The sequence below is a fragment of the Oncorhynchus clarkii genome, chromosome 21, assembly GCF_045791955.1.
Source record: "Oncorhynchus clarkii lewisi isolate Uvic-CL-2024 chromosome 21, UVic_Ocla_1.0, whole genome shotgun sequence".
In the NCBI taxonomy this organism is placed as follows: Eukaryota; Metazoa; Chordata; class Actinopteri; order Salmoniformes; family Salmonidae; genus Oncorhynchus; species Oncorhynchus clarkii.
The window spans coordinates 53,914,241-53,936,463 of record NC_092167.1 but is presented as its reverse complement, the minus strand read 5'-3'; the positions used below and the strand labels follow the sequence as shown (position 1 = coordinate 53,936,463).

The 22,223-nt window shown below is 43.4% G+C and overlaps 1 protein-coding gene across 2 annotated transcripts in view; it reads right to left on the bottom strand.

Annotated features, from left to right (window-relative positions):
* The window catches only part of LOC139379147 (transferrin receptor 2), a 73,287-nt gene that overhangs the window by 42,030 nt on the left and 9,034 nt on the right, over positions 1 to 22,223 (bottom strand). For both annotated transcript variants that reach the window (XM_071121988.1, XM_071121989.1), the window contains exons 2-7: positions 13,818 to 13,861; positions 12,811 to 13,030; positions 11,441 to 11,627; positions 10,994 to 11,134; positions 6,801 to 6,912; positions 2,425 to 2,667 (exon numbers count right to left, since the gene is read on the bottom strand). In XM_071121988.1, the coding sequence (XP_070978089.1) occupies positions 2,425 to 2,667; positions 6,801 to 6,912; positions 10,994 to 11,134; positions 11,441 to 11,627; positions 12,811 to 13,030; positions 13,818 to 13,850 (936 nt within the window). In that variant the 5' untranslated portion in view covers positions 13,851 to 13,861. The remainder of the gene's footprint in view (positions 1 to 2,424; positions 2,668 to 6,800; positions 6,913 to 10,993; positions 11,135 to 11,440; positions 11,628 to 12,810; positions 13,031 to 13,817; positions 13,862 to 22,223) is intronic.

Below are 22,223 nucleotides of genomic sequence, written 5' to 3'. Positions count from 1 at the left end.
GGCCAGTGTAAGTTTACTTTAGTTATTGCCTTAAAGGGCCAGTGTAAAGTTACTTTAGTTATTGCCTTAAAGGGCCAGTGATAGTTTACTTTAGTTATAGACTTAAAGGGCCAGTGTAAGTTTACTTTAGTTATAGCATTAAAGGGCCAGTGATAGTTTACTCTAGTTATAGCCTTAAAGGGCCAGTGTAAAGTTACTTTAGTTATTGCCTTAAAGGGCCAGTGATAGTTTACTCTAGTTATTGCCTTAAAGGGCCAGTGATAGTTTACTTTAGTTATTGCCTTAAAAGGCCAGTGATAGTTTACTTTAGTTATTGCCTTAAAGGGCCAGTGATAGTTTACTTTAGTTATAGCCTTAAAGGGCCAGTGATAGTTTACTTTAGTTATAGCCTTAAAGGGCCAGTGATAGTTTACTTTAGTTATCCAGTGATAGTTTACTTTAGTTATAGCCTTAAAGGGCCAGTGATAGTTTACTCTAGTTATAGCCTTAAAGGGCCAGTGATAGTTTACTTTAGTTATCCAGTGATAGTTTACTTTAGTTATAGCCTTAAAGGGCCAGTGATAGTTTACTTTAGTTATCCAGTGATAGTTTACTTTAGTTATAGCCTTAAAGGGCCAGTGATAGTTTACTTTAGTTATTGCCTTAAAGGGCCAGTGTAAAGTTACTCTAGTTATAGCCTTAAAGAGCCAGTGTAAAGTTACTTTAGTTATTGCCTTAAAGGGCCAGTGTAAGTTTACTCTAGTTATTGCCTTAAAGGGCCAGTGATAGTTTACTTTAGTTATTGCCTTAAAGGGCCAGTGATAGTTTACTCTAGTTATTGCCTTAAAGGGCCAGTGATAGTTTACTTGAGTTATTGCCTTAAAGGGCCAGTGATAGTTTACTTTAGTTATTGCATTAAAGGGCCAGTGATAGTTTACTTTAGTTATTGCCTTAAAAGGCCAGTGATAGTTTACTTTAGTTATAGCCTTAAAGGGCCATTGATAGTTTACTCTAGTTATTGCCTTAAAGGGCCAGTGATAGTTTACTCTAGTTATTGCCTTAAAGGGCCAGTGATAGTTTACTTTAGTTATCGTCTTAAAGGGCCAGTGTTTGATTTGGAGCATTTGCCATGTTTGAGAATTTTGGGACATTTCCCAAGCTACCTGTTAAGCCTTTTGAGTTAATACATTTCCCAAAAAGGTCTACAACTACACCATCGAGAGCATCCTGACTGGTTGCATCACTGTCTGGTATGGCAACTGCTCGGCCTCCCAGGCACTCTGTAGTGTTTTCTCTGCACTCTGTAGTGCAGAGAAAACAAAATGTATACATACAGTGAGTGCAAATGAGGTAAGATAAGGGAGTTAAGGCAATAAATAGGCCAATGGTGGCGAAGTAATTACAATATAGCAATTAAAACACTGGAATGGAATATGTGCAGAAGATGAATGTGCAATTAGAGATACTGGGGTGCAAGGGAGCAAAATAAATAAATAAATAAATACAGTATGGGGATGAGGTAGGTAGATAGATGGGCAGTTAACAGATGGGCTATGTACAGGTGCAGTGATCTGTGAGCTGCTCTGACAGCTGGTGCTTGAAGCTAGTGAGGGAGGTAAGAGTCTCCAGCTTTAGAGATTTTTGCAGTTCGTTCCAGTCAGTGGCAGCAAAGTAAACTGGAAGGAAAGGCGGCCGAAGTAGGAATTGGCTTTGGGGGTGAACAGTGAGATATACCTGCTGGAGCGCATGCTACGGGTGGGTGCTGCTATGGTGACCAGTGAACTGAGATAATGCGAGGCTTTACCTAGCAGAGACTTGTAGATGACCTGTAGCCAGTGGGTTTGGTGACGAGTATGAAGAGAGGGCCAGCCAACGAGAGCATACAGGTCGCATTGGTGGGTAGTGTATGGGGCTTTGGTGACAAAACGGATGGCACTGTGATAGACTGCATCCAGTTTGTTGAGTAGAGTGTTGGATGCAATTTTATAGATGACATCACCGAAGTCGAGGATCGGAAGGATGGTCAGTTTTATGAGGGTATGTTTGGCAGCATGAGTGAAAGATGCTTTGTTGCAATATAGGAAGCCAATTCTAGATTTAATTTTGGATTGGAGATGCTTAATGGGAGTCTGGAAGGAGAGTTTACAGTCTAACCAGACACCTAGGTATTTGTAGTTGTTCTGATATAGAGGTGTAACATACGTGTTCTGATATAGAGGTGTAACATACGTGGTCTGATATAGAGGTGTAACATACGTGTTCTGATATAGAGGTGTTACATACGTGTTCTGATATAGAGGTGTAACATACGTGTTCTGATATAGAGGTGTAACATACGTGTTCTGATATAGAGGTGTAACATACGTGATCTGATATAGAGGTGTTACATACGTGTTCTGATATAGAGGTGTAACATACGTGTTCTGATATAGAGGTGTAACATACGTGTTCTGATATAGCGGTGTAACTGTTTAGCCCCAGGCGTCGAGGGTCCTGAGGGATATCAGCAGGATCTGGATAGATCAAGGCTCCGCCTGCTCCAGCCTTCTGAGCCAATAGCACCTTCTCAGCATAACTAACCCCGCCCCCCACACGCATCACTACAACGCAGCCAACCACAGACACTCCCGCAGACTGCAGCCAGTCAAAATCCTGCTGGCGGCCGTAATTTACATACACCACGCCCCCCTGTAGAGAGAGACATGAAGTCAGAGGTACAAAAGACTACCCCACACATACACATATTCACACAAATATAAAAACACACAGTCTTGTTTTACTAACCTTGTAGGGACACAATTGATTCCCATTCAAAATACTATTTTCCCTTTCAACTAAACCTAACCTAACCACAACCCCAAAACCTAACCCTAACTATAACCCCTAAACCTAACTCTAACCACAACCCCAAAACCTAACCCTAACCATAACCCCTAAACCTAACTCTAAACCTAACCCTAAACCTAACCCTAAACCTAACCCTAAACCTAACCCCAAAACCTAACCCTAACTATAACCCCTAAACCTAACTCTAAACCTAACCCTAAACCTAACCCCTAAACCTAACCCTAACTATAACCCCTAAACCTAACCCTAAACCTAACCCCTAAACCTAACCCTAAACCTAACCCCTAAACCTAACCCCTAAACCTAACCATAACCCCTAAACCTAACCCTAACTATAACCCCTAAACCTAACCCTAACTATAACCCCTAAACCTAACTCTAAACCTAACCCCTAAACCTAACTCTAAACCTAACCCCTAAACCTAACTCTAAACCTAACCCCTAAACCTAACCCTAAACCTAACCCTAAACCTAACCCCTAAACCTAACCCCTAAACCTAACCACAACCCCAAAACCTAACCCTAACTATAACCCCTAAACCTAACCTAACCACAACCCCAAAACCTAACCCTAACTATAACCCCTAAACCTAACTCTAAACCTAACCATAAACCATAACCCCTAAACCTAACCCTAAACCTAACCCCTAAACCTAACCATAAACCTAACCCTAACCCCTAACCTAACCATAAACCATAAACCTAACCCCTAAACCTAGCCCCTAAACCATAAACCTAACCATAACCCCTAAACCTAATCATAAACCTAACCCTAAACCTAACCCCTAAACCTAACCGTAAACCTAACCCCTAAACCTAACCCTAAACCATAAACCTAACCTCTAAACCTAACCATAAACTATAAACCTAACCCATAAACCTAACCCCTAAACCTAACCCCTAAACCTAACCATAAACCCAACCCTAAAACTAACCCCTAAACCTAAACCTAACCATAAACCTAACCCTAAAACGAACCCCTAAACCTAACCCATAAATCTAACCCTAACCCCTAAACCATAAACAATAAACCTAACCCATAAACCATAAACCTAACCAATAAACCATAAACCTAACCCATAAACCTAACCCCTAAACCTAACCATAAACCTAACCCTAAACCTAACCCCTAACCTAACCATAAACCATAAACCTAACCCCTAAACCTAACCCCTAAACCTAACTCCTAAACCTAACCCCTAAACCTAACCATAAACCTAACCCCTAAACCTAACCCTAAACCATAAACCTAACCTCTAAACCTAACCATAAACCATAAACCTACCCCCTAAACCTAACCCATAAATCTAACCCATAAACCTAACCCCAAAACCTAACCCTAACCATAACCCTTAAACCTAACCATAAACCTAACCCTAAACCTAACCCTAAACCTAACCCCTAAACCTAACTCCTAAACCTAACCCCTAAACCTAAACCTAACCCCTAAACCTAACCCTAAACCATAAACCTAACCTCTAAACCTAACCATAAACCATAAACCTACCCCTTAAACCTAACCCATAAATCTAACCCATAAACCTAACCCCTAAACCTAACCCCTAAACCTAACCCATAAATCTAACCCTAACCCCTAAACCATAAACAATAAACCTAACCCATAAACCATAAACCTAACCAATAAACCATAAACCTAACCCATAAACCTAACCCATAAACCTAACCCCTAAACCTAACCCCTAAACCTAACCATAAACCTAACTCTAACTATAACCCCTAAACCTAACTCTAAACCTAACCCCTAACCTAACCATAAACCATAACCCCTAAACCTAACCCTAAACCTAACCCCTAAACCTAACCATAAACCTAACCCTAACCCCTAACCCTAACCCCTAAACCATAAACAATAAACCTAACCCATAAACCATAAACCTAACCAATAAACCATAAACCTAACCAATAAACCATAAACCTAACCCCTAAACCTAACCCTAACCCTAACCCTAACCCCTAAACCTAACCCTAACCCTAACCCCTAACCCTAACCCCTAAACCATAAACAATAAACCTAACCCATAAACCATAAACCTAACCAATAAACCATAAACCTAACCAATAAACCATAAACCTAACCAATAAACCAGAAACCTAACCAATAAACCATAAACCTAACCCCTAAACCTAACCATAAACCTAACCCTAACCCTAACCCCTAAACCTAACCCCTAAACCTAACCCTAAACCTAACCCATAAACCTAACTCCTAAACCTAACCCCTAAACCTAACCCATAAACCTAACCCCTAACCCTAACCCCTAAACCTAACCCTAAACCTAACCCATAACCCTAACCCCTAGAATAGTATTTATCCTTATGGTGACCGGCAAAATGTCACCAGTTGGTCGAATTTATGTTTGTTTACTACTCTTATAGGGACTTCTGGTCTTCCAGTTGAGTTAAACATGTTCACACACACAAGCACTGTGTGTTACTGTAGCGATAGCGCTGTAGGGTGATATACAGAACCAGTCATACGTTTGGACAGACCTACTCATTCAAGGGTTTTTCATTATTTTACTATGTTCTACATTGTAGAACAATAGTGAAGACGTAAACTATGAAATAACAGACACGGAATCATGGAGTAGGAAAAAAAATAAAGTGTCAACACATATCAAAATATATTTTTGATTTTTCAAAGTAGCCATCCTTTGCCTTGATGACAGCTTGCACACTTCTTGGCATTCTCTCAACCAGCATCACCTGGAATGCTTTCCCAACCGTCTTGAAGGAGTTCCCACATATGCTGAGCACTTCTTGGCTGCTTTTCCATCACTTTGAGGCCCAACTCATCCCAAACCATCTCAATTGGGTTGAGGTCAGATGACTGTGGAGGCTAGGTCATCTGATGCAGCACTCCATCACTCTCCTTGGTCAAATAGCCCTTAAAAAGCCTGGAGGTGTGTTGGGTCATTGTCCTGTTGAAAAACAAATGATAGTCCCACTAAAAGCAAACCAGATGGGATGGTGTATTGCTGCAGAATGCTGTGGTAGCCATGTTGGTTAAGTGTGCCTTAAACCATAAATAAATCACAGACAGTGTCACCAGCAAAGCACCCCCACACCATCACACCTCCTCTTCCATGCTTCACGGTGGGAACCACACATGCAGAGATCATCCATTAACCTACTCTGCATTTCACAGCCATGCTTGGGCTTCTTGGCCCAAACAAGTCTCTTCTTATTATTTGTTTCCTTGCAGCAATTCATTCGACCATGAAGGCCTGATTCACGCAGTCTCCTCTGAACAGTTGATATTGAGATGTGTCTGTTACTTGAAGTCTGTGAATAATTTATTTGGGCTACAATTTCTGAGGCTGGTAACTCTAATGAACTTATCCTCTGCAGCTGAGGTATCTCTGGGTCTTCCTTTCCTGTGGTGGTTCTCACGAGAGCAAGTTTCACCATAGCTCTTGATGGTTTTTGCGACTGCACTTGAAGAAACTTTCAGGTCTTAACATTTTCAGGATTGACTGACCTTCATGTCTTTCTTTTTGCTTATTTGAGCTGTTCTTGCCATAATATGGACTTGGTATTTTACCAAATAGGTCAATCTTCTGTATACTACCCCTGCCTTGTCACAACACAACTGATTGGCTCAAACACATTAAGAAGGAAAGAAATTCCCCAAATTAATTTTTACAAGACAAACCTGTTAATTTAAATGCATTCCATGTGACTACCTCATGAAGCTGGTTGAGAGAATGTCAAGAGTGTGCAAAGCTGTCATCAAGGTAAAGGGTGGCTACTTTGAAGAATCTCAAATACAAAAAATATTTTGATTTGTTTAACACTTTTTTGGTTATTTCATGATTCCATATGTGTTATTTCATAGTTTTGATGTCTTCACTATTATTCTACAATGTAGAAAATAGTACAAATAAAGAAAAACCCTGGTGTGTCCAAACTTTTGACTGGTCCTGTACATTTAAACACTCTGTCTGCGTTACCGTGGCGGTGCCGGTGGCGCTGTAGGCACAGTAGGAGTCTGGATCTTCCAGAGGAATCTCCTCCAACACCTCTCCCTGTGAATCCACCATCCATAGAGAGTTCCTCTGGATCCTGCACACACACACACTCTTTTTTTGTATTTAAGTCAGTTAATTACAAATTCTTATTTACAATGACGGCCTACTTGTAAAGACCCCCGGGTCAAACCCTCCCTTAACCCGGACGACACTGGGCCAATTGTGCGATCATGGCCAGTTGTGATACAGCCCGGAATCGAACCAGGGTCTGTAGTGACATCTCTAGCACCGTGATAGACGACTACTCGGGAGTCTCTACTTTACAATACAGACATTATACACTACACACACTATACTTATACTCTATACACTACACACACATTATACTTATACTCTATACACTACATACATTATACACTACAGTGGCTTGGCATTTTTCCTATTTTGTTGCCTGGAATTAAAATAGATTTTGGGGGGGGGTTATCATTTGTATTGACCACCGTCTTATGTAGTCTGGTTTTAGAGCGGGTGCAACTCAGGTCCTAAACGATATCATAACCACCATCGATAAAACACATTACTGTGCAGTTGTCTTCATCGACCTGGCCAAGGCTTTCGACTCTGTCAATCACTGCATTCTTATCGGCAGACTCAACAGCCTTGGTTTCTCAAATGATTGCCTCGCCTGGTTCACCAACTACTTCTCAGATAGAGTTCAGTGTGTCAAATCGGAGGGCCTGTTGTCCGGACCTCTGGCAGTCTCTATGGGGGTGCCACAAGGTTCAACTCTCGGGCCGACACCTTTCTCTGTATATATCAATGATGTCGCTCTTGCTGCTGGTGATTCTGTTATCCACCTCTACTCAGACAACACTGTCGTGACATTCTATTAGTTAATGTGACGACTGTTGCTCATCGAATGATTAAAGTTTCTAATTGCGTGATTAACTGAATCAAGCAATTATTAACTCATTAACCTGTTAACCAATTATTAACTCATTAACCTGTTAACCAATTATTAACTCATTAACCTGTTAACCAATTATTAACTCATTAACCTGTTAACCAATTATTAACTCATTAACCTGTTAACCAATTATTAACTCATTAACCTGTTAACCAATTATTAACTCATTAACCTGTTAACCAATTATTAACTCATTAACCTGTTAACCAATTATTAACTCATTAACCTGTTAACCAATTATTAACTCATTAACCTGTTAACCAATTATTAACTCATTAACCTGTTAACCAATTATTAACTCATTAACCTGTTAACTCATTAACCTGTTAACTCATTAACCTGGGGCACCATGGGAAAACTAGTTTTTATTGAGTTTCGTATACTACCTACCATTGCAACCTGTATGCTCTTGTTGGCTGGTCCTCACTACATATTCTTTGCCAAACCCACTGGCTCCAGGTCATCTATAAGTCTCTGCTAGGTAAAGCTCCGCCTTATCTCATCTCACTGGTCACCATAGCAACACCCACCCGTAGCATGCGCTCCAGCAGGTATACCTCACTGGTCACCCCCAAAGCCAATTCCTCCTTTTGGATGCCTTTCCTTCCAGTTCTCTGCTGCCAATGACTGGAACGAACTGCAAAAATCACTGAAGCTGGCGTCTTATATCTCTCTCTCTAACTTTAAGCATCAGCTGTCAGAGCAGCTTACCGATCACTGTACCTGTACACAACCAATCTGTAAATAGCACACCCAACTACCTCATCCCCATTTTGTTATTTATCACCCCAGCTACCAAATTCCCATATTATTACTTACCCTCTTGCTCATTTCCACCCCAGTATCTCTACTTGCACATCATCATCTGCACATCTATCACTCCAGTGTTAATGCTAAATTGTAATTATTTCGCCTCTATGACCTATTTATTGTCACAGACAAACTGAATTGGTCCACTCACACAGACAGCATTGTGAAGAAGGCGCAGCAGCGCCTCTTCAACCTCAGGAGGCTGAATAAATTTGGCTTGTCACCAAAAGCACTCACAAACTTCTACAGATGCACAATCGAGAGCATCCTGGCGGGCTGTATCACCGCCTGGTACGGCAACTGCTCCGCCCTCAACCGTAAGGCTCTCCAGAGGGTAGTGAGGTCTGCACAACGCATCACAGGGGGCAAACTACCTGCCCTCCAGGACACCTACACCACCCGATGTCACGGGAAGGCCATAAAGATCATCAAGGACAACAACCACCCGAGCCACTGCCTGTTCACCCCGCTATCATCCAGAAGGCGAGGTCAGTACAGGTGCATCAAAGCTGGGACCGAGAGACTGAAAAACAGCTTCTATCTCAAGGCCATCAGACTGTTAAACAGCCACCACTAACATTGATAATAATGGGAATTGATGGGAATTGATGTAAAATATATCACTAGCCACTTTAAACAATGCTACTTAATATAATGGTATAAATACCCTACATTATTCATCTCATATGCATACGTATATACTGTACTCTATATCATCTACTGCATCTTGCCTATGCCGTACTGTACCATCACTCATTCATATATCTTTATGTACATATTCTTTATCCCCTTACACTGTGTATAAGACAGTAGTTTTGGAATTGTTAGTTAGATTACTTGTTATTACTGCATTGTCGGAACTAGAAGCACAAGCATTTCGCTACACTCACATTAACATCTGCTAACCATGTGTATGTGACAAATAACATTTGATTTGATTTGATTTGATTTAATGACCTCACAACACTCCATAATGACATCACAACACCCCATAATGACATCACAATATCCCATAATGACAAACATGTGAATGTGACAAATACATTTGATTTGATTTTGATTTGATACACACACACTACTCACATTATACACTACACACACCATACACACTATACACTACACACTATACACTACACACAGACTACACACACTATATACACTACACACACTATACACTACACACAGACTACACACACCATATACACTATACACACTATATACACTACACACACTATACACTACACACACTATACACTATACACACTATATACTACACACACTATACACTACACACACACTACACACTACACACAGATTACACACACTATATACACTACACACACGCTACTCACAGTATACACTACACACACTATACACACTACACACACTATACACTACACACAGACTACACACACCATATACACTATACACTATACACTACACACAGACTACACACACTATGTACACTACACACACTATACACTACACACACACTACACACAGATTACACACACTATATACACAACACACACGCTACTCACAGTATACACACTACACACACAATACACTACAAACACTATACACACTATACACTACACACACTATACACTACACACACACACTATACACTACACACACTATACATTACAAACACTATACACTACACACACACACTATACACTACACACACACACTATACATTACAAATACTATACACTACACACACACACTATACACTACACACACACACTATACACTACACACACTATACACACACTATACACACTATACACTACACACACTATACACTACACACACTATACACTACACACACCATATACACTACACACACTATACACTACACACACCATATACACTACACACACTATATACACTACACACACCATATACACTACACACTACACACACTATATACACACTATACACACTATACACTACACACACACACTACACACACTATACACACTATATATACACACTATACACTACACACACTATACACTACACACACCATATACACTACACACACTATACACTACACACACTATACACTACACACACCATATACACTACACACACTATACACTATACACACTATACACTACACACACTATACACACTATACACTACACACACTATACACACTATACACTACACACACCATATACACTACACACACTATACACACTATACACTACACACACTATACACACTATACACTACACACACCATATACACTACACACACTATACACTACACACACCATATACACTACACACACTATACACACTATATACTACACACACCATATACACACTATACACTACACTCACACTACTACACACGTTATACCCTCAGCTCCTCCTCATCCACCTACCTGGAGGGGAACTGTAGTGTAGCATAGTGTGAGTCGGTCCAGGTGTGGTCCATGTGGAGATCTTTAAACGTCTCTAGTATCTCTGCTGCCAGAGCTGTGCCCTCCGAGGACCCCGATGGGTGGGTCGTCCTGCTGACTCGCCTGAACAAAAATATCCACGGTTATAATACAGATACACCTCTAGCCAGGTGTGTGTGTGTGTGTGTGTGTGTGTGTGTGTGTGTGTGTGTGTGTGTGTTTGATTGTATGCGTATAAAAATGTGTGTATGTCTGTGTTACCTGGCATCTGTGTGTTTGTGTCACTGAGTGTGTGTGTGTGTCTGTGTGTGTCTCTGTGTGTGTGTGTGTTTGTGTGTGTCTCTGTGTGTGTGTGTGTGTGTGTGTGTCTCCGTGTGTGTGTGTGTGTGTGTCTCCGTGTGTGTGTCTCCGTGTGTGTGTGTGTGTTACCTGACAGTGCTCTCTATCTTCTCATCTTGCAGGTATTTCTTCAGCATGTCCCGTAGTTCCCCCAGGTACATACCCTCCACCAGGTTGTCATGGTCCGTTCCAGGCTTATCCTCCGCAGGGACCATCTCCCCCTCAACACCACAATAGTGGCACGACCCACGGAAAGCCACGTAGCCCAATAGAAACGCTGCACAAAGACAAAGCCCCGACCCCAAAACCCTTAGAGCCAACCATAACACGCTAGCATAGCAAAGGTGGAGAGACAGTAACCACGCTAGCATAGCAAAGGTGGAGAGACAGTAACCACGCTAGCATAGCAAAGGTGGAGAGACAGTAACCACGCTAGCATAGCAAAGGTGGAGAGACAGTAACCACGCTAGCATAGCAAAGGTGGAGAGACAGTAATCACGCTAGCATAGCAAAGGTGGAGAGACAGTAACCACGCTAGCATAGCAAAGGTGGAGAGACAGTGTGTGTGTGTGTGTGTGGGTGTGTGTGTGTGTGTTACCTGTAGTGAATATGAGTGTTGAGAGACAGTGTGTGTGGGTGTGTGTGTGTGTGTGTGTGTGTGTGTGTGTTACCAGTAGTGAATGTGAGTGATGAAAGACAGTGTGTGTGTGTGTGTGTGTGTGTGTGTGTGTGTGTGTGTGTGTTACCAGTAGTGAATATGAGTGTTGAGAGACAGTGTGTGTGTGTGTGTGTGTGTGTGTGTGTGTGTGTGTGTGTGTGTGTGTGTGTTACCAGTAGTGAATATGAGTGTTGAGAGTCAGTGTGTGTGTGTGTGTGTTACCAGTAGTGAATATGAGTGTTGAGAGACAGTGTGTGTGTGTGTGTGTGTGTGTGTGTTACCAGTAGTGAATATGAGTGTTGAGAGTCAGTGTGTGTGGGTGTGTGTGTGTGTTACCTGTAGTGAATATGAGAGTTGAGAGTCAGTGTGTGTGTGTGTGTGTGTGTGTGTGTGTGTGTGTGTGTGTGTGTGTGTGTGTTACCAGTAGTGAATATGAGTGTTGAAAGACAGTGTGTGTGTGTGTGTGTGTGTGTGTGTGTGTGTGTGTGTGTTACCCGTAGTGAATATGAGTGTTGAGAGTCAGTGTGTGTGTGTGTGTGTGTGTTACCAGTAGTGAATATGAGTGTTGAGAGACAGTGTGTGTGTGTGTGTGTGTGGGTGTGTGTGTTACCAGTAGTGAATATGAGTGTTGAGAGTCAGTGTGTGTGTGTGTATGTGGGTGTGTGTGTGTGTTACCAGTAGTGAATATGAGTGTTGAGAGTCAGTGTGTGTGTGTGTGTGTGTGTGTGTGTGTGTGTGTGTGTGTGTGTGTGTGTGTGTGTGTGTGTGTGTGTGTGTGTGTGTGTGTGTGTGTGTGTGTTACCTGTAGTGAATATGAGTGTTGAAAGACATAGGTAGATTACGGTCTTCCTGTGATGCAGTGGTTGCCGTAACACCAAGGCAATGATGTCACCTTTAGGCTCCGCTTCCAGCTCCTCCTCGGACTCTGGTTGGTCGATCTTCAACTCAATCCCACCCACCTCGTTACCCTCAGCCCCTCCTACTGAGTGACGATGATAGATAGAGCAGGAAGAGGCGGAAGGCTGGAAGGAGAGAGAGAGAAGTATTAGATACACTTCTCCCTCCTCCCCCTGTCCCTCTCCCTCCCTCCTCTTGTTCCTCCCCCTCCCCCCTCTTGTCCCTCCCGCTCTCCTTCCTCCCCCCTCCCTCCCTCCTTCTCTCTCTCCTTCCTCCCCCAGTCCCTCCCTCCTCCCCTTGTCCCTCCCTCTCTCCTTCCAACCCCTCCCCCTCCCCCAGTCCCTCCCTCATTCTCTCTCTCCTTCCTGCCCCAGTCCCTCCCTCCTCCCCTTGTCCCTCCCTCTCTCCTTCCTCCCCTCCCCCTCCTCCCCAGTCCCTCCCCCTCCTCCCCTTGTCCCTCCCTCTCTCCTTCCTCCCCCAGTCCCTCCCTCCTCCCCTTGTCACTCCCTCTCTCCTTCCTCCCCTCCCCCTCCTCCCCTTGTCCCTCCCTCTCTCCTCCCCAGTCCCTCCCCCTCCTCCCCCAGTCCCTCCTCCCTCCTCCCCCAGTCCCTCCCCCTCCTCCCACAATCCCTCCCTCTCCTCCCCCAGTCCCTCCCTCATTCTCTCTCTCCTTCCTCCCCCAGTCCCTCCCTCCTCCCCTTGTCCCTCTCCCTCTCTCCTTCCTCCCCTCCCCCTCCTCCCCCAGTCCCTCCCCCTCCTCCCCTTGTCCCTCCCTCTCTCCTCCCCCAGTCCCTCCCTCATTCTCTTTCCTTCCTCCCCCAGTCCCTCCCTCCTCCCCCAGTCCCTCCCCCTCCCCCTCCTCCCCCAGTCCCTCCCCCTCCTCCCCCAGTCCCTCCCTCTCCTCCCCCTCACCTGTCTCAGCAGTGACCTTCTAATGGTGTCCATGTGTCTCTGATCTGAGAGTGAGAGAAAGATCACATGATGTAATATTCTACAGAAAATACAAATCATTTTCTTTCACTGTCCCTTCTCCATCTGTCGCTTTCAGCACACACACACACGCACACACGCACACACGCGCGCACACGCAGATAAACACACACACACACACACACGCACACACGCGCGCACACGCAGATAAACACACACACACACACACAAACACACAGATAAACACACACACATGCACACACACGCACACACGCGCGCACACGCAGATAAACACACACACACACACACACACACAGATAAACACACACACACACACAAACTCAGCTGACTGGATTCCGTGGGGAAAAAACTCTAGACCACCTTTACTCCACACAGAGATGCATACTGTATAAAGCTCTCCCTCGCCCTCCTGTTGGCAAATCTGACCATAATTATATCCTCCTGATTCCTGCTTCCAAGCAAAAACTAAAGCAGGAAGTACCAGTGACTCGCTCAATAAGGAAGTGGTCAGATGATGTGGATGCTACGCTGCAGGACTGCTAAAACAGACTGGAACATGTTCTGGGATTCAGGCAATGGCACTGAGTTAGTTACTTTAAGTAGCAGTTGTCTCTCTGTGGGTCGAACCCCAAGAAGTTCTGGAAAACAGTTAAAGACCTGGAGAATAAACCCTCCTCCTCACAGCTGCCCATGTCCCTTAATGTTGATGATGTGGTTGTTACTGACAAGGAGCACATGGCTGAGCTCTTTAATCACCACTTCATTAAGTCAGGATTCCTACTTGACTCAGCCATGCCTCCTTGCCCATCCAACATTTCCTCATCTCCCACCCCTTCTAATGTGACTATCCCCGATGCTTCTCCCTCTTTTTCCCCTGCCCCACTACAAAGTTTCTCCCTGCAGGCGGTCACTGAGTCTGAGGTGCTAAAGGAGCTCCTGAAACTTGACCCCAAAAAACATCTGGTTCAGATAGTTTAGATCCTTTCTTCTTTAAGGTTGCTGCCCCTATCATCACCAAGCCTATCTCTGACTTTTTTAACCTGTCTCTCCTTTATTCTTTAAGGTTGCTGTCCCTATCATCACCAAGCCTATCTCTGACCTTTTAACCTGTCTCTCCGTTCTGGGGAGGTTGCTGCTGCTATCATCACCAAGCCTATCTCTGACCTTTTTAACCTGTCTCTCCTTTATTCTTTAAGGTTGCTGCCCCTATCATCACCAAGCCTATCTCTGACCTTTTTAACCTGTCTCTCCTTTATTCTTTAAGGTTGCTGCCCCTATCATCACCAAGCCTATCTCTGACCTTTTTAACCTGTCTCTCCTTTATTCTTTAAGGTTGCTGCCCCTATCATCACCAAGCCTATCTCTGACCTTTTTAACCTGTCTCTTCTCTCTGGGGAGATTCCCATTGCTTGGAAGGCAGCCACAAACCGTCCTCTACTTAAAGGGGGAGATCAAGCTGATCTTAACTGTTACTTTGCCCTGTTTATCAAAAGTGTTGGAAAAACTTGTCAATAATCAACTGGCTGGCTTTCTTGATATCTATAGTATTCTCTCAGGTATGCAATCTGGTTTCCGCTCAGGTTATGGATGTGTCACTGCAACCTTAAAGGTCCTCAATTATGTCACCATTACCTTTGATTCTAAGAAATGTGGTGATGTTATTTTTATTGACTTGGCCAAAGCTTTTGATACGGGAGACCATTCCATTCTTGTAGGCCGGCTAAGGAGTATTGGTGTCTCCGAGGGGTCTTTGGCCTGGTTTGCTAACTACCTCGCTCACAGAGTGCAGTGTATAAAGTCAGAAATCTGCTGTCTCAGACACTGCCTGTCCCCAAGGGAGTGTCCCAAGGCTCTATCCTAGGCCCCATGCTCTTCTCAATTTGCATCAACAACATAGATCAGGCAATAGGAAGCTCTCTTATCCATTTATATACAGATGATAAGGTTTTATACTCAGCTAGGCCCTTCCCTGATTTTGTGTTAAACGCTCTAAAACAAAGCTTTCTTAGTGTCCAACAAGCTTACTCTGCCCTTAACCTTGTTCTGAACACCTCCAGAACAAAAGGTCATGTGGTTTGGTGAGAAGAATGCTGGTGACACGTTGTGCAGACAGGTGCTATAGGTGTCATGGAGGGCAGGTAGTTTGCCCCCAGTGATGCGTTGTGCAGACCGCACCACCCTCTGGAGAGCCTAGTAGTTGAGGGCTGTGCAGTTTCCATACCAGGCGGTGAAACAGCCCGACAGGATGCTCTCGTTTGTGCATCTGCAAAAGTTTGTGAGGGTTTTAGGTGATAAGCCAAATTTCTTCAGCCTCCTGAGGTTGAAGAGGCACTGTTGCGCTTTCTTCACTACGCTGTCTGTGTGGGTGGACCAATTCAGTTTGTCTGTGATGTGTACGCCGAGGAACAATAATCTCCTTTGTTTTGTTGACTTTGAGTGGGAGGTTGTTTTCCTGACACTACACTCAGTGCCCTCACCTCCTCCCTGTAGGCGGTCTCTTCGTTGTTGGTAATCAGGCCCACTACTCTTGTGTCGTCTGCAAACTTGATGATTGAGTTGGAGGCGTGCATGGCCACGCAGTCATGGGTGAACAGGGAGTACAGGAGAGGGCTGAGAACGCACCCTTGTGGGGCCCCAGTGTTGAGGATCAGCGGGGTGGAGATGTTGTTTCCTACCTTCACCACCTGGGGGCGGCCCGTCAGGAAGTCCAGGACCCAACTGCACAGGGCGGGGTCGACACCCAGGGCCTTAAGCTTAATTAAATCAAATCAAATGATGAGCATGGAGGTGTTGAATGTTGTAGTCAATTATTTTTTATTTATTTATTTAGCCTTTATTTAACCAGGTAGGCCAGTTGAGAATAAGTTCTCACTTACAACTGCGACCTGGCCAAGATAAAGTAAAGCAATGCATCATAAACAATGACACAGAGTTACACTTGGAATAAACAAAACAAAAAATGTACAATCAATAACAAAATAGAAAATTCTATATTCAGTGTAAATGGTGTGAGGAGGTAAGGCAATAAATAGGCCATAGTGGCAAAGGAACTTTCCAGTCATTGGCAGCAGAGAACTGGAAAGAAAGACGGCCAAAGGAGGTGCTGGCTTTGGGGTTGACCAGTGAGATATACCTTGTCATGACGTTGGCCTGGGGGGATAGGTTTATGACAGACATAAATACCTCTTCCCCCCTTTTTCCTCTCTCTAACCTACTGAGGTTACATTTAAAAAACCCTTGGTTAACATAGAGATTCTGGGAACATCAGTAGGTGGGGGGAAATTAACTATATTCTGGTAATCCGAACAATTGAACATATGCGTTGGTACTTAATGGATATGATGTCAGTTCGGTTGTCATCTGAGACATTCTCATCAATGATAAGATGATATAAACTCTACAGTGGAAAGTCTACACATCAGAGTTATCGGATTCACATGGTATGTTATTCAATTTAAATGTTTGGATATGAAATTATTTGTGATGGGATAAAATGTGATTTTAGCTTCTAAAATGTGAGATGTGGGTTTCATAAGTTAGGGCGGCTCCCTCAGTGGCCCGCCTCTGTGAAGGGACATGGGCTATAAAACTTTTCAAATACGCCCTCTTCTCCCTTCCTATATAAAGCCTTGACGACAATAGAACCTCCTGTTCTGATGAGGTAGGATGACGGTCCTATGTCAGAATGGTTCAGATAATAACTACAGAACGAAGCCAACATCAGCATGAGCTTTGGTTGGTCAGATGTCAGAATGGTTAAGATAATAACTACAGAACGAAGCCAACATCAGCATGAGCTTTGGTTGGTCAGATGTCAGAATGGTTCAGATAATAACTACAGAACGAAGCCAACATCAGCATGAGCTTTGGTTGGTCAGATGTCAGAATGGTTCAGATAATAACTACAGAACGAAGCCAATATCAGCATGAGCTTTGGTTGGTCAGATGTCAGAATGGTTCAGATAATAACTACAGAACGAAGCCAACATCAGCATGAGCTTTGGTTGCGAATGGTATGAACTTTTGAACTCTTATTCACGACAGAAGTGATACCTTCTAGCCGTTGAGTTAGCGACCGCAGCTGCAAACGAGGGTTAGGAAGGAACAGACAGAGTATCGGGTCTACCACACAACGACGTTACTACAACGTATCCAATTGACCACCAGAGACATTCCTCAAAGGACTTGGTTGGGCAACACGGCCTTCCATCTACCACCAACTTATCGAAGCGCAGCTCAGAGTAAATATTTATTGCATTTTCCATTTCCAAATGGCCGGTAATTTAGAATGCATAAGATACTGTATTTACGATAGCACAGCTTCTCCCTTTGTTCCTCAGTCTTCCCGCTCTTTCACTCAAACCCTGCCCCTTTTCCTTTGTGTAACAAGCTGTCATATCTGTTCCGCCCACTAGGGAAGTTTTCCTTTATGACGTCATTTGTAATCAAGTTATGATTAATTATGTGTATGTGTAATTCTGTGTGATTAGTTAGGTATTTATTAAATAAATGATTAAACCCAATTTTGTATTGCTGATTCAAATTGTTAGCCAGGGTTCTTGCAGATAACCAAGAATTTACAACTTTCAGATGAGACTGAAGTAAGATGAAGATTACAAGACGCAGGCCTCCTAATTGTCCCTAGAATTACTAAGCAAACAGCTGGAGGCAGGGCTTTCTCCTATAGAGCTCAATTTTTATGGAATGGTCTGCCTACCCATGTCAGAGACGCAAACTCAGTCTCAACCTTTAAGTCTTTACTGAAGACTCATCTCTTCAGTGGGTCATATGATTGAGTGTAGTCTGGCCCAGGAGTGTGAAGGTGAACGGAAAGGCTCTGGAGCGACGAACCGCCCTTGCTGTCTCTGCCTGGCCGGTTCCCCTCTTTCCACTGGGATTCTCTGCCTCTAACCTTATTACAGGGGCTGAGTCACTGGCTTACTAGGGCTCTTTCATACCGTCCCTAGGAGGGGTGCGACACTTGAGTGGGTCGAGTCACTGATGTGATCTTCCTGTCTGGGTTGGCGCCCCCCCTTGGTTTGTGCCGTGGCAGAGATCTTTGTGGGCTATACTCGGCTTTGTCTCTGGATGGTAAGTTGGTGGTTGAAGATATCCCTCTAGTGGTGTGGGGGCTGTGCTTTGGCAAAGTGGGTGGGGTTATATCCTTCCTGTTTGGCCCTGTCCGGGGGTGTCATCGGATGGGGCCACAGTGTCTCCTGACCCCTCCTGTCTCAGCCTCCAGTATTTATGCTGCAGTAGTTTATGTGTCGGGGGGCTAGGATCAGTTTGTTATATCTGGAGTACTTCTCCTGTCCTATCCGGTGTCCTGTGTGAATTTAAGTATGCTCTCTCTAATTCTCTCTTTCTCTCTTTCTTTCTCTCTCTCGGAGGACCTGAGTCCTAAGACCATGCCTCAGGACTACCTGACATGATGACTCCTTGCTGTCCCCAGTCCACCTGGCCGTGCTGCTGCTCCAGTTTCAACTGTTCTGCCTGTGATTATTATTTGACCATGCTGGTCATTTATGAACATTTGAACATCTTGGCCATGTTCTGTATAATCTCCACCCGGCACAGCCAGAAGAGGACTGGCCACCCCACATAGCCTGGTTCCTCTCTAGGTTTTGGCCTTTCTAGGGAGTTTTTCCCAGCCACCGTTCTACACCTGCATTGCTTGCTGTTTGGGGTTTTAGGCTGGGTTTCTGTACAGCACTTTGAGATATCAGCTGATGTACGAAGGGCTATATAAATAAATTTGATTTGATCAATGTTGACTGCTAATGATGTAAAATATTATTAGGTCTTTAAGAGTTTATTTGGAAGATAACAGCTCTATAAATATTATTTTGTGGTGCCCGACTCTCTAGTTAATTACATTTACATGACTAGCTCAATCAGGTGATATTAATTACGGAAAAATGTATCGAATAGCATGTCATATCACTTAATCCCGCACAGCCAAAGACACGACAACCTGCTAGAGCCCAGCATACCCCACAAGACATGTCACCAGAGGTCTCTTCACAGTCCCCTATGGGAGGCGCACAGTACTACATAGAGCCATGACTACATGGAACTCTGTTCCACATCAGGTAACTGATGCAGCAGGAGAATCAGATTTAATAACTGATAAAAAATACACTTTATGGAACAACGGGGACTGTGAAGAGACACACAGGCACAGACACACGATAACACACACACATACAAATGATAAGACAGCACTCTACACTCACATGGATTTTGAATTACAGATATGTGGTAGTAGAGTAGTGGTCTGAGGGAACACAGTTAATGTATTGTAGAGTAGTGGTCTGAGGTAACACACTTAATGTATTGTAGATATGTGGTAGTAGAGTAGTGGTCTGAGGTAACACACTTAATGTATTGTAGAGTAGTGGTAGTAGAGTAGTGGTCTGAGGGAACACACTTAATGTATTGTAGATACAGTGCCTTGCGAAAGTATTCGGCCCCCTTGAACTTTGCGACCTTTTGCCACATTTCAGGCTTCAAACATAAAGATATTTTATTTTTTTGTGAAGAATCAACAACAAGTGGGACACAATCATGAAGTGGAATGACATTTATTGGATATTTCAAACTTTTTTAACAAATCAAAAACTGAAAAATTGGGCGTGCAAAATTATTCAGCCCCTTTACTTTCAATGCAGCAAACTCTCTCCAGAAGTTCAGTGAGGATCTCTGAATGATCCAATGTTGACCTAAATGACTAATGATGATAAATACAATCCACCTGTGTGTAATCAAGTCTCCGTATAAATGCACCTGCACTGTGATAGTCTCAGAGGTCTGTTAAAAGCGCAGAGAGCATCATGAAGAACAAGGAACACACCAGGCAGGTCCGAGATACTGTTGTGAAGAAGTTTAAAGCCGGATTTGGATTCAAAAAGATTTCCCAAGCTTTAAACATCCCAAGGAGCACTGTGCAAGCGATAATATTGAAATGGAAGGAGTATCAGACCACTGCAAATCTACCAAGACCTAGCCGTCCCTCTAAACTTTCAGCTCATACAAGGAGAAGACTGATCAGAGATGCAGCCAAGAGGCCCATGATCACTCTGGATGAACTGCAGAGATCTACAGCTGAGGTGGGAGACTCTGTCCATAGGACAACAATCAGTCGTATATTGCACAAATCTGGCCTTTATGGAAGAGTGGCAAGAAGAAAGCCATTTCCTAAAAATATCCATAAAAAGTGTTGTTTAAAGTTTGCCACAAGCCACCTGGGAGACACACCAAACATGTGGAAGAAGGTGCTCTGGTCAGATGAAACCAAAATTGAACTTTTTGGCAACAATGCAAAACGTTATGTTTGGCGTAAAAGCAACACAGCTGAACACACCATCCCCACTGTCAAACATGGTGGTGGCAGCATCATGGTTTGGGCCTGCTTTTCTTCAGCAGGGACAGGGAAGATGGTTAAAATTGATGGGAAGATGGATGGAGCCAAATACAGGACCATTCTGGAAGAAAACCTGATGGAGTCTGCAAAAGACCTGAGACTGGGACGGAGATTTGTCTTCCAACAAGACAATGATCCAAAACATAAAGCAAAATCTACAATGGAATGGTTAAAAAATAAACATATCCAGGTGTTAGAATGGCCAAGTCAAAGTCCAGACCTGAATCCAATCGAGAATCTGTGGAAAGAACTGAAAACTGCTGTTCACAAATGCTCTCCATCCAACCTCACTGAGCTCGAGCTGTTTTGCAAGGAGGAATGGGAAAAAATGTCAGTCTCTCGATGTGCAAAACTGATAGAGACATACCCCAAGCAACTTACAGCTGTAATCGCAGCAAAAGGTGGCGCTACAAAGTATTAACTTAAGGGGGCTGAATAATTTTGCACGCCCAATTTTTCAGTTTTTGATTTGTAAAAAAAGTTTGAAATATCCAATAAATGTCGTTCCACTTCATGATTGTGTCCCACTTGTTGTTGATTCTTCACAAAAAAATACAGTTTTATATATTTATGTTTGAAGCCTGAAATGTGGCAAAAGGTCGCAAAGTTCAAGGGGGCCGAATACTTTCGCAAGGCACTGTATGTGGTAGTAGAGTAGTGGTCTGAGGTAACACACTTAATGTATTGTAGATATGTGGTAGTAGAGTAGTGGTCTGAGGGAACACACTTAATGTATTGTAGATATGTGGTAGTAGAGTAGTGGTCTGAGGGAACACACTTAATGTATTGAGGAGTAGTGGTCTGAAGGAACACACTTAATGTATTGTAGATATGTGGTAGTAGAGTAGTGGTCTGAGGTAACACACTTAATGTATTGTAGAGTAGTGGTCTGAGGTAACACACTTAATGTATTGTAGATATGTGGTAGTAGAGTAGTGGTCTGA